At 40.8% G+C, this 15,537-nt stretch overlaps 1 protein-coding gene across 2 annotated transcripts in view; it reads left to right on the forward strand.

The window, feature by feature from the left end:
* LOC145502991 (uncharacterized) overlaps positions 1-15,537 on the forward strand; it is a 38,090-nt gene that overhangs the window by 20,044 nt on the left and 2,509 nt on the right. Inside the window, exons 34-55 of one of the 2 annotated variants that reach the window (XM_081482408.1) lie at positions 68-116; positions 264-343; positions 443-566; positions 1,030-1,168; positions 1,560-2,107; positions 2,363-2,849; positions 3,169-4,137; positions 5,025-5,239; positions 5,421-5,782; positions 6,279-6,357; positions 6,713-6,829; positions 6,964-7,043; positions 9,248-9,468; positions 9,834-9,886; positions 10,161-10,339; positions 10,625-10,709; positions 12,177-12,272; positions 12,460-12,633; positions 13,039-13,355; positions 13,598-13,667; positions 14,213-14,291; positions 15,159-15,295. In XM_081482408.1, the coding sequence (XP_081338534.1) occupies positions 68-116; positions 264-343; positions 443-566; positions 1,030-1,168; positions 1,560-2,107; positions 2,363-2,849; positions 3,169-4,137; positions 5,025-5,239; positions 5,421-5,782; positions 6,279-6,357; positions 6,713-6,829; positions 6,964-7,043; positions 9,248-9,468; positions 9,834-9,886; positions 10,161-10,339; positions 10,625-10,709; positions 12,177-12,272; positions 12,460-12,633; positions 13,039-13,355; positions 13,598-13,667; positions 14,213-14,291; positions 15,159-15,295 (4,660 nt within the window). The remainder of the gene's footprint in view (positions 1-67; positions 117-263; positions 344-442; positions 567-1,029; positions 1,169-1,559; positions 2,108-2,362; positions 2,850-3,168; positions 4,138-5,024; positions 5,240-5,420; positions 5,783-6,278; positions 6,358-6,712; positions 6,830-6,963; positions 7,044-9,247; positions 9,469-9,833; positions 9,887-10,160; positions 10,340-10,624; positions 10,710-12,176; positions 12,273-12,459; positions 12,634-13,038; positions 13,356-13,597; positions 13,668-14,212; positions 14,292-15,158; positions 15,296-15,537) is intronic. The other variant, XM_081482409.1, reaches the window with a different exon arrangement.

The raw sequence follows: 15,537 nt of genomic DNA on the forward strand, positions 1-15,537 counted from the left end.
TCATCATGAGTGCTATTAATATAATGTCAGGAGTGTCAGCCTGGGCTTTCAATATTTCTTCTTTTAGTTTCAGCTTTGAGGAAAGTCCAGCTAAGACGATGTGGCCAAAACAAAATGTAAGTAATCTTAAAATGCTCTACAAAAGCGTCTCATGCATGGTGTGTGATCTTGGCCCTCTTGGGAGAACTTGCGGACGATAAGCTCCCTTGCTTTTTCTCGTGATAACAAGCTTACTAACAAGTTTTTTAATTGTTATTTTCAAGACAACTTTGAAGCAACACTCATGGCGCACCACCAACACTGTTATAGAGATAACCGGCTTGAAGCCTCGCCGTAGTTACAGGTTAGGTTTTGTGCTGCCGGCGTTATTTATCCAATGGAAGTTAAAGTAGAACGCAAGCGGCCATTTGACATTGCCATCTTTTGTCTTTCGTTTGTTTAGACTAGCAGTTCTTGGTCAGTTGATGCCTTGTGCTAATGACTGCCTGTCGAGTGTTATTTCCTTCACGATGCCTGGGCCACCAAAACCGCCATTAATCCATGTCACAGACCTCAAGGATAGAGAGGTATAGTCTCATTGAAATTTCAAAAAATTACTTCAGCCTGTAAAATGTGTTTTCTCATTTGGATTGAATAATAATACGCAGTTCTGACCAACCATTATGCAAGTCTCTAATTGATATTTTCTTCGTAGTAGGATCGTTAAATGATTTTAGCGTTTGGTTGTTTCAAGCGAACACGTTGTCGACGCTAAGATGCTATAAGAATAAAAAGTTCAATTAACTACTCATCTGTTTTGCACGTGGGTTATATCTTTTAGTAGCCGTCTTCTGCAAAACACTTTTATAGAAATGTCACGATTGCTTTGAGTTGTGAGCAAATTGTGTCCTATTACTGATAAACAAGTTGATGACCGCGACTAGAAAATACAATCTTTTGAACAGCGTGAAAAATTATTGCTGCGTGTTTTTAATCTAATATCCTGTGAGAGTTAATCGCCTCCATTTCTGTTGTTTCTTGGTATTTCAGGTTACCTTGACTTGGAAACCGCCCGCCTCGTTTGGTGAGGCGACTGTAGTGGGATATCGACTACTGAATGACAGAAAGGCATTTCGGGATGATTTAGACTGCGAGACCCTTAGCCTGAGTTTAAATGCTTTGGAGGAAGGTTTGTTGCAAAAAACTGTGCTCTAGTATTTTATCTTAGAGAAGAGAAATAATACATAATTATGTATGTAGCATCTGCTCAGTAGCGCTGAGCTGAAGCGATGAGTTATATTTTGAGCCTGCATGTTGTTACGATGAGGTGCCTGGTCGAGTTAAATGTTTAGAATTTTCTATTTCTTGTTTTGTTAGGTCATCGTTTGTCTATTTTCCAAAAACCAGGTTTTCGTGGGATTACTATCACGGATTTTCCCAAAAGAAAAGCATAGAACAAAACTGACTAAGACGAAAAATTGGTTGTTTCATGTTCTCATAAGCTGCAATATTTTAAACTAGTAGAAGCTGGATAAAATTGTTATCAATGTAAGTCAAACACGCCTTTTTTTGTTCAACAGGAAAACATTACAGCTTCAGTTTGTTGGCCCTTACTGGACACAGTGTGGGTGACAGCAAACCATCCAATACCGTCATTGTATACTGTCCGACCCCTCCCACATCACCACAAATCTACCCCAGAGAATCTACAACAGCGGGATCTATATCAATCGCCTGGAAACATGAGGAGCCAGCGAGCGCTGATAACACTACACCGCATGCGTACTACAGCTACAATGTATTCGTGGACGACACGCTCTATGGGGAATACCTGCTGGCCGGTTTGACTGACATATTCGAGGATGAGCACACTTATACTGTTCCAAACTGCGCGTTTGGCCGGAAGTACAGAGTGTGCGTTAAATCATATTTGAATCCTCGAGAGATTGACAGTGGCGTTGATAGTACGGTGTATGTGTGTGGTTGCTATGGCACCAGCTCAAACGTTTTAGACCTGTACTGTGCAGGGCCGCCGTCTCCACCCAATATTCGAATTTCTGGGATTGACCAATCAGGGGTCACTTTGTCTTGGAACAGGTCACGTGAATTCGGTGGAGTCACCTTGGCGGTATGTTATGGAGCGCAAATAACTTCATTCCAATGAATGCTCACAAATTTATGTCGTTTTGTGGCCGAGGGAGACTGGTCACCATTCGTGCATATTGGCGTCATCTCTTTTTGACTTTTAATCGCGCGCCCGCGTTAGTGCCCGCCAGAGTCAACTTCTGTTATTACTGGCCAATTTAGTAACAATCTCTTACTTGTCAGATTCATTTCTTTGTTATCGTAGTGCTGAATTATTGTTGTCGTTTTTCGTTCTAAGGGTTACATTCTTCACGTAAACGGCAAATGGTCAGGAGAACTGCTCCCCCCGGAACAGCAGGAAACAAAGCTGACAGGTTTTAATCCAGGAGATGTTATTCGCGTTCAGTTGGCTGCTGTGACTGGTGACCTTGGTGTTCCAATATCAGATGTTGTTAACCAGGAGGGCAATAAATCGCGTTGTTTCCCTCCTTCATACGAGCCACCCGACAGTGGAGTGGAAAGCAGCTCAAGCTTTCTGTCCAAGCGGTCAACCGATTCAACCAAGCAGTTTTCCCGCTCAGTAGGGCCGCCATTAGTGATCCAGTTTTCCAACTTTGTGAAGAAAGTTTCTTCTTTTGAAGTGATCAATGTAGGTTGTCGGTCTGCTTTGATCACATGGTCTTTAGATGATACCGCTGATCGCTGTATTGAGCCGGAAATTCTTAGTCTATCATGTTGGAAAGCAACAGAACAGCGAGGGTCTGCTGTTAAACACATTGTCAGAGGTAAAGACTGGGTTAATTAGAATCTGTCACTGATCTGCTAAACAACAAACCATTGATTAGAATGGTTCAACTTGCAACCAACCATTGATTAAAATAGTTCAAATTGCAGATCTCCGCCGGCCAAACATTTTGCGATGACGCACGAGTAGTGATCTGCATGTGAAGCATCTGCTGTTCACGTGTATCTGACCAATAAGAGTCACCATTAGTAAATGCTAGTTTTATGTCCATGTTGAAGAAATGTAGCTAGACTTTATACTGCATTATATATCAGGCATGTCTTCTCATTGATTAAACAATGCTGTTTGTCTTTCAACAGAGAAACCTTTCCGAATTAAAGACCTTGCACCCGGGATTGAGTACTGTGTGGTACTAGAATGCTTCGCATCACACGTCAATGACGACAAGTCCAGTGAACAGCCAATCAACCGCACTCAATCCCAGTCCACGTCATTCAAGACAGGCCTTGCACCAGGCCCCCCGAGAAACATTTATGTTGTTTCTGCTACAGAGCAAAGTATCAAGCTAGCATGGGAGCCTCCTGAAGAACATGGTGTACCTGCGATGATGATTCAACTTAACACTAGAAAAAAAGATGAAAACGTCACTGACAAAGGTACAGATGTTCAAGTATCGCCTGACACGTGCGTTTTCAATTTTGATTGTTTAGCTTCGAGGACGGAATACATATTCACTCTAAAGGTTTTAACGGAAGAAGAATTGTTAGAAATGAGCGAGGTGATGGCTGGTTCTATTGCGCGTTTCTCTGCGTGGACAAACGGTGTTGAGCCTGCAGACAAATTGAACTTAGAATCGCGTACGCCGACTTCACTTGTCATTACATGGCAGCCCGCGGTGTCTTATGGTATGTCAACTGTTCAACACTATGTCGTGCATTATGTTCAAAACAAACAGCTACGTAAGCGGTCACGTGGTAGAGTGGGGCCGGTAAAGGAGGCTGGGAAGGAACTGATTGTTGAACCGGAGCGATGTTATGCAGAGCTGTGTGGATTGGAACCTGGTATTGTATACAGAATCATTTTGCAAACTGTTGAAGGGCTGACAGACTACTCGTATGATGAGGATTTTGAGAGCGAGGACAGCGACACGAATTCAACAATTAGCAGTGTTCCAAGTGAAAAACCGCCTAAAGTCCGACAAATGCACCTCTCAGGACCCCTGTTAGTTTGTACTGCTGCACCGCCTGAGCCACCAGTTCTGCTGGTCAGAGGATTCACCGCTACGCAGATTGAACTGTCATGGAATCGACCGCTGGTTCTTGAGCCCGGTAAGAAAGTTTGATTGTTGAACAGTTTTGTAGTCTTGAGTAGAGATATATTACGGGGAATTATGGTACAATGACCTCATTAAGTTTTATTAATGATGTTAAAAAATAGTAGACACCACTATGTGCCTCAGAGGAAGAGTATAGATGGTCTAATGATTGAGCTGATAAACAGTTGCCTTACTATATTTGTGTTAACTTGAATTACAGTTAGTTTATTCAGCCAGGTTATTGATTACTGTAAGCTTTCCAAAAGTGTTCAGCTTCAGTTTCTAATTTCACCCAATAAACATTAGTCACCCGCTTATGAAGCCTATTTGTCAGATATTCAGTGTACCGTAAATCCTCGAATTAACGCCCGGGGCGCTTATTTCAAATTTAGGAGAAGATCTGGGGGCGCTTAATCGAAGGGGGGGGGGGGGGGGGGGGCTTTTTTAATTTTTCCCAAATCGTGGCCTGACATGATCATTTTTTAATACATCATATGCATATAAATAACAACATAGGCTGTTTATGGACATAAAAAGCTGATCCTTAACTTTAAATCGCCGCACCGTTAGTACTTGACGTGTTCAACGTGTTCACTTAACGTGTACTCAAACTGAAACAATGTACAAATCTAATACTACACGACGAAAACTATACATCCTTCGTTGGCTCAGTACTCCTCCACAAAATGGGCAAAGGTGAGGGGGGCGCTTATTCGCGGGGAGGCGCTTATTTCAGATTTTGGTCGATAGGAGGGACGCTTATTCGAAGGGGGCGCTTATTCGAGGATGGCGCTAATTCGAGGATTTACGGTACTCGTCATCGCCGCAGTTATAGCAGAATGGCGTGACACAGGTGTAGCGTTACTATGTAAATAACTCACGTGTTTATGTGTGACGCAGTCGTGGTTTCGCGGAGCACTGTTGGTGAAGACCCCGCACGTGGCCGCATTCGTCATTTGAAAGGTTTTCGCGTGGAGGTGAATGGACGTGTGTACGCACGATTGGCTGCCAGCAAAACTGACATCACGCTAAAGAAATGCAAGTCTGGTATGAAATACACTTGCGTAGTTGTAGTAATGACCTGTCCAGAGAAATCAGACGGCCATCAAAGAAAGGTAAGAACAACTGCAGGTTTGATATCTTCCCTGGCTCTGTAAGAGCCGATTGTTTTCTTCATTTCTAATTAAGTTAATTCTTTTCATGCTATTTTTTTTTTGTTCTTGTCTTGTAAATCTGTAGAATAAAATTGGTTAGGGTTAAGGTTAGTTTTCGTTATTTCATGTATTTTCTTCTCAGAGCGAAACTTTGGATGCGTTTGTAAGCGACACGGACACCGATGAAGACAGCAACCCGCTGTCAGACTGTTTTGAAGAGTCGGCCTCAGATCCCGTCGAAGTGACCTTACCGCGTCAGGACTGGGGTGTATCTTTGAGCGTGAATTACTGTGAAAACAAACCCGCAGGCTCGTTGGGGGACAGCCCGTGTAGTGAGAGTGGCGAGGAGGAGGGTGGATTGGAAGTTCGGTGGAAGATGACTGAACTGGCGGATGATGTGAGTGGATACAGACTGGTTTGGTACAACAGCAAACAGCAGGACAGGAACGAAGTGTTTTTATCTGGCGATGCAAGTGGGTACGAAATATGGTCTGTGTCATTCAGGTAAATATCGACTAAAGGTCAATCATCGTTCAGTATAACATACTAATGAAGGAATGCCAGACAGCTACATACAGGCATCGACACATCCTCCTAATTGCAACACAGCTTATGGGGACATGCACTAAAATAAAAGAAAAGAAATACTGTAACCTACTATTATTACAGTCAATTCAAGAAGATGTTATAAAAAATCATACAATTAAACCTTTTATGTACAATTACTAAATGTTCTTTTTACCGTTCCCACCCTGCCTCCTCCCCCCAATCTATTTAGTTCATATTCCACTCCCTTCCCACCCGTACCTCCCCATATAACTTTGAAAAGTTCTACGGAAGTTATAATGGCTGCATGTATCTGGAAAACGGCGCTCAGTTACTGCCTTATAGACTCATTCCACATTCTCCATAATTGATTTCTTTGTGTTACCTAAATCGTATAGTTAAGTAAGTATAAACCTACCGAGTAAATGCTGATTTGTTCTTACTTGCCCATCAGTGCTTTGTACACTTTTTATCTGGAAATACTTGACATTAGAGAAGAAGCTGTAACAGTGTTTGGACCAGTCCATTGTGAGGTAATATGCCACTCAATCCTCTTTATCCGCACCCCATCTTTATGATATCCTTTTTCTAAGAAACGCGCTTAGAGATAGTTGTTAGATCTACGCTTAGCTTCAGTATGATAAAACTTTCTAAAAGCAGCACATCTATGAAAGCACTAGTAAACACCCTATAAGAAGGCACGTGCTAAAAGATACTTTGATAATCAAAGTAGACGAGTGATTTTCCTTTTCTCGTATTGTTTACTAGAAGGTTTCTGTCGAGTTATTATTAAAATGCGTGGAACTTTGTGTGAGCTAGAAATATTGTAAAAACACGAGTAGCAGTCCTTCATTATACTTTCTTAAATTTATGTCCAATCCTTGTTAGACCCCAGGCCCTCCGTCCTCTCCGTGGATCTGGTGCCGAACTTTGTCTTCATATCAGATCACTATTGAGTGGAATGAGCCTGTTGCATACGGGAATGTCACCATCCGGGGTTACCAGGTGAGTTTGCTTAACGTTGTCTTGTCTGCTACTTGGGGCATCACGCAATCTCTCTCTAGCGTTGTGTGACGCTTTGACGAACGGCAAGAAGGAGATCATACTTAGCTTAAAATGATTTTTTTTTTTTCTTGTAGGTTTATCTCAATGAACGTCGTTTAGAGAAAATAACAGACCGCAGACAAAGAAGAGTCAACATTCACTGCCAATCATCCAGGTAGGATCCATAAGTCGACAACAGGGAATGTGGCAAAATTCTAGAAGAGTTTAAACGGCAGAAATTATATGAAAACAAGAATTTCACGTTGCCGAAATTCTTATGCAAACCCTCAATTAATATCAAGGCAAGTACGGGAATGTTTTAGTCGAGCTGGATTTATCGATTATTGGACCCTACTCCAGGGAGTAACAGAGCTGGTGGCCAATAATTGAAAACAACCAGTAACAATGGGTATTAGAATTCTCTATTGCTGGTATTTTCTTCAACTATTGGACCAGGTAGATCATCCAGAGGTTTTTTTCATGCGTTACGTCATGCAACAGTATCGTATTAATCAATTTTACTTGCCGTGCTGGGTGAATACGGATTAAAAGTCTTTCCGTAGGATCTCACTTGAGCTTCGCTCAACCTGTTGTGTTAAACCTCGGGCGAATATTCTTCCAATACGGACCTTGCGCTAGGTAAAAACACATGCTTATCAAACGCGTGTCGATGGAATACATGTGACCGATTTCATCTTACAATATTGTGTTATGCTGTGGAGCAGAAAGGTGCGAGAACAAAAAAAAAGCAAATCATCAATGTAACAACATGTTCTAGAACTGAAGAAAATTCTGCTTCGCATGTGACAGTATTTACATCACGTTTTAAACCTTGGATTACATCATCTGGAATTGCGATATTGAAAGTCGGCTTTTTAAATTAACTTTTGGTCTTTCTTTGGTCTTTAACACTATTATTTTCTCACCTCGGGGGGCTTCAATTCAAAAGAAGCAGAATTGTCTTTTGCCGTTGCTTTGACAACAAGTCGAAGTGTTTATGGTGTTGTTTTGTGTTAATGTCGTCTCTTGAGAATATGATGATAGTCCGCATTTGATTACTCGAACAAGATCTTCGGCTTCCAAAGCGACCTTCGCTGATGTATTTCTGGTTTATGGACGGTTTTTCACATATAAGGCTTTTCTCATCCTCTGTATTCCTTCCTTTGTAACGGTTAGTCAGTAAGCGTTTGTCATCAAGTGGAGTCGCTATATTTTTGTTGTATGATTTTGTTCGTCTTTGTACATCTCTGTTTTAAATTTCCATCTTGGCTTTACTAAACATACGTATTTTAGTCTACCTGTTACCAACTTAACACTGTCGGTCGGTCCACATATTCGGCTTCTTGTGTCCGTCATTTCTGCATATTAAGTTTGTTTGAACATTTAATAGGTTACCTTATCAGTTATGTTAGCTAACATTTTGAGAATACGAGTCAGGCCGTCCTGTTGACCGGAACTCTTTAATCACCAGCTCTGTTCAAACACCTGTTTCCGTGTTGTTTTGATGTGATCTCCTATCGTTCAGTGTATGATAAATCGCTTTTTGCGATCCTGATTAAGCCGCTGTTGTTTGCAGAACCCGGACCAAACCATTTGTAGTTAATCTCAGTTTTCGATATCCTTTTCTGTTAATTCATTTTATATCATGGCGTAGTGCACGGTCTTTCTTGCGGTTTATAACACTCGCTGATTACTGATTACTGATTACTGGAGGCAGCGTGGCCGAGTGGTCAGCGCTCGGACTCGCAGTCCAGCGGTCCCGGGTTCGAGTCCCGCTTTGGAGTTGTTTCACGGTGATCGCGACTTCAAATCCTCGGCCACGCTCGTAAATAGCTAACTGGTTTGCCTCCAGCCAGTTGGGATCCTTAACAATGTTACGTTGAATTTGAATTATTTGTTTCAGTTATTTGCTCGGCCCCGCTTGCCTATGTGCTATAAAGTCTGCCAAGGGTTAATAAAGGTTATTATTATTATTATTATTATTATTATTATTATTATTATTATTATTATTATTATTATTATTATTATCATTATGTAAACACTGTTGAAATAGGTTTTAATGGTTTATTTCTTTTACTTACTTTTACCTTGTATATACCAATTTGTATGGAATATGTTAATGTTATGATGATAGTAGTATTAGTATTAGTGTAGTAACCATGATATCATGATTAGATTTTTTAAAATTATTATTATTATTATTATTATTATTATTATTATATTATTATTATATTATTATTATTATTATTATATTATTATTATTATTATTTTTTTTTTATTTAGTTTTTTTTTTTACCGTGATTACTGTTTTGTAGTCCGATAGGTAGGGAGACTTAAGCAATTATCAGATCCCAATGTTCTTGACTTCTTTGTTTCCAGTGTGTACCGAATATACGTTGTGGCACTGGGTTCAGATCCCCAGCATGGCGATTCCCCCCCGTCTAATGTACTGACGTTGTGCACACCAGTGGTCCAAGACAGCACCATGGGACGAAGACCGTCCGGGGGGATCATACGACCTCCTTTTGATGTCACCGTGAATGTGCTGTCAACTTCAAATACCAGCATCTCAATTGAATGGACCCATCCGGCAGAAATAGGTAAGGAAAGAGAGAAAAAAACCTAAGTGAAAATTCGGCACTTGTTGTCAAACACTTAGAGCTTGCACAAGCGCTAACATGTATTTTTCTGAGCCGGCGTCAGTGAAGCCTCGGTTAAGGTGAGTTCAAGATGCTATACAGGCACAGGCTACCCAACAGTTCTAAACAGTGACAGCCGACGAGCGTCGAATGTACATTTGGGACTGTCACGTCATTTCAGTACCATGACCCTTGACTGTCACATTGGTTGTGATAGTGTCCTTGTGTGCAATTTTCATCTGTTGCTGGGATCACAAAACTTCCGTGCATTGAACGTACATTTATACTATTATAGTCTTACACTGAATCTAGGGTTTTATTTCCAGTAGATACCGCTGACCATTACCTCATCAAATGGAGCTCAGTTCTCCGACCTCAGGTTAGAATGCACAGGTGTTATTTGTCTTAGATCACAATGTCACCAGTATTATGTGATCTTAAATGCCGTCTGCAGTTAATCTGCACCACTTTGAAACCTCTATTTTCACGCGCTCTTGTTTATTTACACCACTTTTGTTGTCAGGGCTAAGAGCACTGTTTGCGTTCCTCGTTTAGTAAATGTCTGTGTGTACTTTTATTCCGCCTTGCGAATGTTGATATGCTCCTTCCCTTTCCTTTTGGTGAATTACTTGGTTCTTTTTCTTCTACGTTAGGTCCAAGAACTAACATTACCATTGATCCAGACCTGTCACGTGATTGATGACTGTTCACCTGGCACTAGTCACTTTGTGGTAGTTGCAGCCGTTAATGCGGCTGGGGGTCTGGTCGCCAGGTCACAACAGTATACGGTACAGACATCTGCACCAGTTACACAGCCTGCCTTGCAGCTCAGGTACGTCTGTCCAGTTCTGTGCTGTGAAAACAATCTTTATATTTATTTACATTTTAAGGGCTTGAATTCCCTCTTCTATTTTATTGCCCTGCATTATCTATGTCAGCTGTACCGTAATTCACAAATCTAGGCGATTTCCTTTACGAATTAAAAGTGAAAAGAGAAGAGAGTTTCCATGCTACAATGCATTTGCAAACCATTCTCAGGAACCCATTGGAGCACAAGCTGTAGGCTTGTTTGACTTTCCCTCCTGAAGTGCTTATGTTAGTATTTTGTTTGTGGTAGGGCCTGCCTTCAACCTGGTATAACGATTGAATGGCGGAAACCAACGACGTTTGGCGATGCTGGGATTGATTACTACCAGCTTATGGTAGGTTCTGATATATTCTTTGTCAGAGAACTGTTTTTGGAATATGACTGACGTTCTGCTGAATTTGAAGGCTGTTCCTCTTTTTTTTCTGCCGTGTTTTATTGTTGCAGGAACTCTTCTGTGTGTCAGTGTTGTTGCAAGTTTATTTTAAACATATGGTAATAAAGAATTGGTTCATGCTTAGCGTGCGTATATCGAGTTATGGATGCACGCGGAAAGTTTGGAAAGCACGAGAGAAGCGTAAGAGCAACTCTAGCTTCTTGAGTGCTCTCCAAACTTCCCAAGTGCATCCATAACTCGATATATGTACAGCTAAAAGTATAAACCAATTCTTTTGTACCATAGCGACAACAACTTGGACGCTAAAACATCTTCTCACAATGTTCTCACAAAGTTGTCACATTGCACGGTGAAGGAAAACAAAGGATCTTATTGCATTGCCTGGATAAAAACACGCCACAGTCAGCTGAGCGACGGTTGAACGAAAGCACTTCATCTGGTTTCCAACACTGTCAATGAAAAATTCGCTTACGTAGGCAAACAGAGTCAAGAATACTCAGTGAAAATGTAAGCAAAAGTCAAAATACTCAAGTTTTAGTGAACGTCTTAGCTTGGCAAAGGTTAAAGGCTCGAAGCAGAGTTTGGCTTGTTCGGAGTGATGTTCACATTGCCGACACTTTAACAAAAGGAACTTGCACTAAACTCGACGGAAATTTTGCATCTAAATTGAAACTACACACGTCATGTCATATACGCACGGCCGCGCGTATATAGAGATTTCGTCCATGATCGACGTCCATGATAGCTCAATAGGGAGTTTAAGAAACCAGAACGCGACGCCAAGGACAACGTCGATTAAAAAATGATTATGTATTTTACCTACGAATCTCGCGATACTCTAAAGTCATTTTCCTTTGTTTCTCAGAGTCAAAACTATCACGAAACTGAATCTGGGACAGGGCGAAACATTTTCACGTTCTCTGGACAACGCGGAATTTGGTCATTTCACGTTGTTATTTTGCAGAGAACGGCAAAGAAATGTACCAAGAATTATAACGCACGTGCACAGCCATTGTTCTGCTCATTAAACTTTTTGTTTAGCGACGTTGCCGTTGCCGTTGCCGTTGCCGTTGCCGTTGCCGTTGCCGTTGCCGTTGCCGTTGCCGTCGTGGTTTTCTTAAATTCCCTAATAAGAATTAAGTAGGACCAGCGCACGCTGTAAGGGAACTCGCAGCTAAACTCGACGGAAATCTTGTAGCTAAAATAAAACTGCATAAGTCATGTTTTTTTACGCACGGCCGCGGTAAATAGATATTGTTACCATGATGGCTAAAATAGGAATTAGATAGGACCAGCGCGCGCGCTATGGTGTAATTGAGAAGGATGTATTAGAGGGAGGTGATTCACTTCTAAAAGAGGAAATATAAAGATTGAGTATAGAACTTAGGGGGATTTCTTTTTTTGTAGGTGAATGGCGAAACAGAGACAGAGCTGGATGTCGAGTGTAATCACTACAAGTTAACAGACGGTCAGCCTTGCGAGCAGTACACGTTTCTCCTCAAAGTACGTCAAGCGTCATTGTAATGGCTGATTCTCTGGTTAGATATTCCCCCTCATTCCTTCCCCCACCCCCACCCCCTCCCCGTCGTTCCTTTCACAGGTTATTTGCAAAAAGTAATTGACACAGTAGCCGGTCTGAATTAGTAAAGGTTACCTCTTTCGAAGACTATAACAAATGATTTCTCCTCAGGCCTTCAGCACCAAAGTTGCGTGCGATAGCGACTGGTCTGATCCATTAGTCGTCACGTGTCCTGGTGCAGAGAAACCGCTGATCACCAGGATCCCGTCTCAGCAAGTCAACTGTATCAGAGTTGGATGGAAAACACCATTGCTCAAGGGTGGAGCAAAGGTGGACAGTTACAAGGTGACTTAGCTGTATGTAGTCAATGATCCCAGAGTAGATTGCTTTGGATTTTTGCATGTCAGATATCATTATGATGAGTGTTTTAAAGTTTTACTAATCACCAGCTTGTCAGGGTGCAAATCTGAACGTGTTATTCCTTCAATTTTTTTCTTAGTTTATTCTTTTTTAATTTTATTACCATCTTGGACACCACTGCAACTTGCTCTCTCCCTCCAGTTTGGATTGAGATGATTATTTTGTAGTCGAGTAAGGAGTTACTTGTTAAAGCATTTGACAAGAAAGAGTAAACGTATTGTCAATCGACTTTTCGATACATCAGGCATCATTCTTAAGTCATTAATGCTAATGTCAAAGTTGTTATTTACGAGTTGAGGACTTTCTCGACATGTTGAATGTTTATTGTAGGTCTATTATCAAGAAGACAAAGGTAACATGGTAACAAGTCAAGATATTATAACCGATGCTCAATCGATACAGCATGGTCTATTGCCATCAAACATTGAAGAGGACAAACTTATGAACGTCTCTCCCGACTCGTATTATTGGGTCGTGCTACAAGTGGAGCTAACGCCAGTAGGCTGCAAGTCCGTTTACTCTGAGCCAATCAGAACACGTGCTGCTGTGTCACCTGACCCACCTGTGATCAGTTTGGAAGTCGAGGGCTTGGACGAGAGAAAAAGGCTGGAGGAGAGGATATGCGAGCTGTCAAACAAGAGAGACAGGTTGAAATTTGCTCATGAACGAAACTGTGATATTTGTGTAAGCTTGAAGGAAAGTCTTCTGACTGAGTTACCATTGTCACATTTGAGTGGAAGATAGTAAACGAACAATTGTCTTAGATATTAATTTATTATGATTCTTCGAGAGGCATCATCTTGTATCATCTTGAGGCCTAGGACCAAGCAGAGTGCTTTATGACAGATACTCTCGCAGAGTACAAACTTTTGTATTTTGTTCCTTTCAGACTTCACAGAATTCTTCATTTATTGGAGAACAGCGTTGTTGTTAAAGGATCAAAGCAAAAAGATCTTCAGGTATCGCTGATTATTCTCGTTTATGTAAGGGAGAGTGTTTTCAAAAGTATGTTGGAATGTGATTTTGTAATTTGATCATTGTGTTTCTGTTAGATGAGCATATACTTGGCGGCTAAATTTGAAGGATCAGAGTTTTGCTATCCGTGGTAGCTACATGTATCTGGAACGCTTGACTCGCCGTAATTATTGGAGGATAAACTGAGATGCACTTATGACGATGACCTTTTCGCTGTCTCAACGGTTCACTTGAAATTTCTGCTTTAGTTTTAAGCAATATACTAGCTTCCTTTGAAAATGCAATGTAGCCTTTCTGTAGGGAAAAAAAAATTATTGGTTGCCGCTGTTACAAAAATTGTAAATTACTTTTCTGTTGCAAAAACTCGAGGTTTTACTTAAGCTTAGTTGACTTATTTGCAGAACAGAATATGCCAGACAATGCTGGTGCCATAAAGATTTTGCCATAAACACCTGTAATTCAGTGAGATTTGTGAGAGTGACTGGCTGTGTTCAGTTGTTGATTATTGTTTACTATTACTATATTGCAGATTGCCAAGGCTACGGACACAATATTGGAAATTGACTCGGATCTGGCCGATGCTCTTGAAGACATCAAAGAGTACACAGGTTAATCTTCTTGTCATTAATTTCCAAACTTGAATCTTAAACAGGAAACTGGAATAGCTGGAGTCAGTGGAGGCGGCGTGGCCGAGTGGTTTATGGCGCTGGATTTGAAATCTGGAGGTCCTTGGTTCAAATCGTCCACCCTACCGCTATCTGGATTTGTCTTCGGTAGTCCCGAGTTCAACTCCTCGACCGCGTTGTGTAAATAGCCAACCGGTCAACTTCCAACCAGTTGGGATTCTTAATAGTTTATGTTATATTCGTTTATTTGTTTACAGTGTCTCCAATTAGCGCATTTAATAGTGCTAATAAAGTTATTATTATTATTATTATTATTGTTATTGTTATTGTTATTGTTATTGTTATTGTTATTGTTATTGTTATTGTTATTGTTATTGTTATTGTTATTGTTATTGTTATTGTTATTGTTATTGTTATTGTTATTGTTATTGTTATTGTTATTGTTATTGTTATTATTATTATCATCATTACTATTATTATTATAGCTTTCGCTTCGCAGATAATCAAAGTTTATTAGGCTCAGACTAAATGGCCAACATCTAATTTCCTTTTACATTATTAAAGAATTGGTTCATGCTTAGCGTACGTATGTCGAGTTATAGATGCACGCGGGAAGTATGGAGAACACGAAAGAAGCGTGAGAGTTGCTTGAGGTGATAGCCGAGAGCAAGTGCTCTCCAAACTTCTTAAGTCATTTTAGCCAACTAGGAGATATTGTTGTCTTGATGTGACACTTGATGCATGAAAACTGCAGGACATGGTGACAAACCCTTTTTTATGAAAGAATATGAAAGTTAACCACTTAGTAAAACTAACTGCACATTCATTCTTGGCTTGATTCGTCCCCAGGCTCTATTTCAACTCTTATAAGGTGGTCAAGACCACGCGACGATGGAGACGCGGTGGTGAGCGGTTACCAAGTATTTGTTGATGGCATTCGATGCGGGAAGATTCTCTCACGGTGGACTCTGGAAACTCATGTGAAGGTGACAAGCTAAAACCACTCTTGTTTTTTAGCTTAGGAAGAGGGAATGCAGGTTGAAGCTGCCATATCTTTTGGACATTCCATAGCCTTAATAGTGGTGGTGTTTTTGTCGTTGCTGTTGTTGTTGTTGTCGTATGGTTTTGATATTTGGTCGTTAGACTGTTGACCTGACAGGTTTATGGTCTTGATGTATCATCAAGTTCTCAAAAGTAATATCAATAGAACTCTTTGACATTGCTGGTG

The sequence above is a fragment of the Orbicella franksi genome, chromosome 11 (genome assembly GCF_964199315.1).
Source record: "Orbicella franksi chromosome 11, jaOrbFran1.1, whole genome shotgun sequence".
NCBI lineage: Eukaryota > Metazoa > Cnidaria > Anthozoa > Scleractinia > Merulinidae > Orbicella > Orbicella franksi.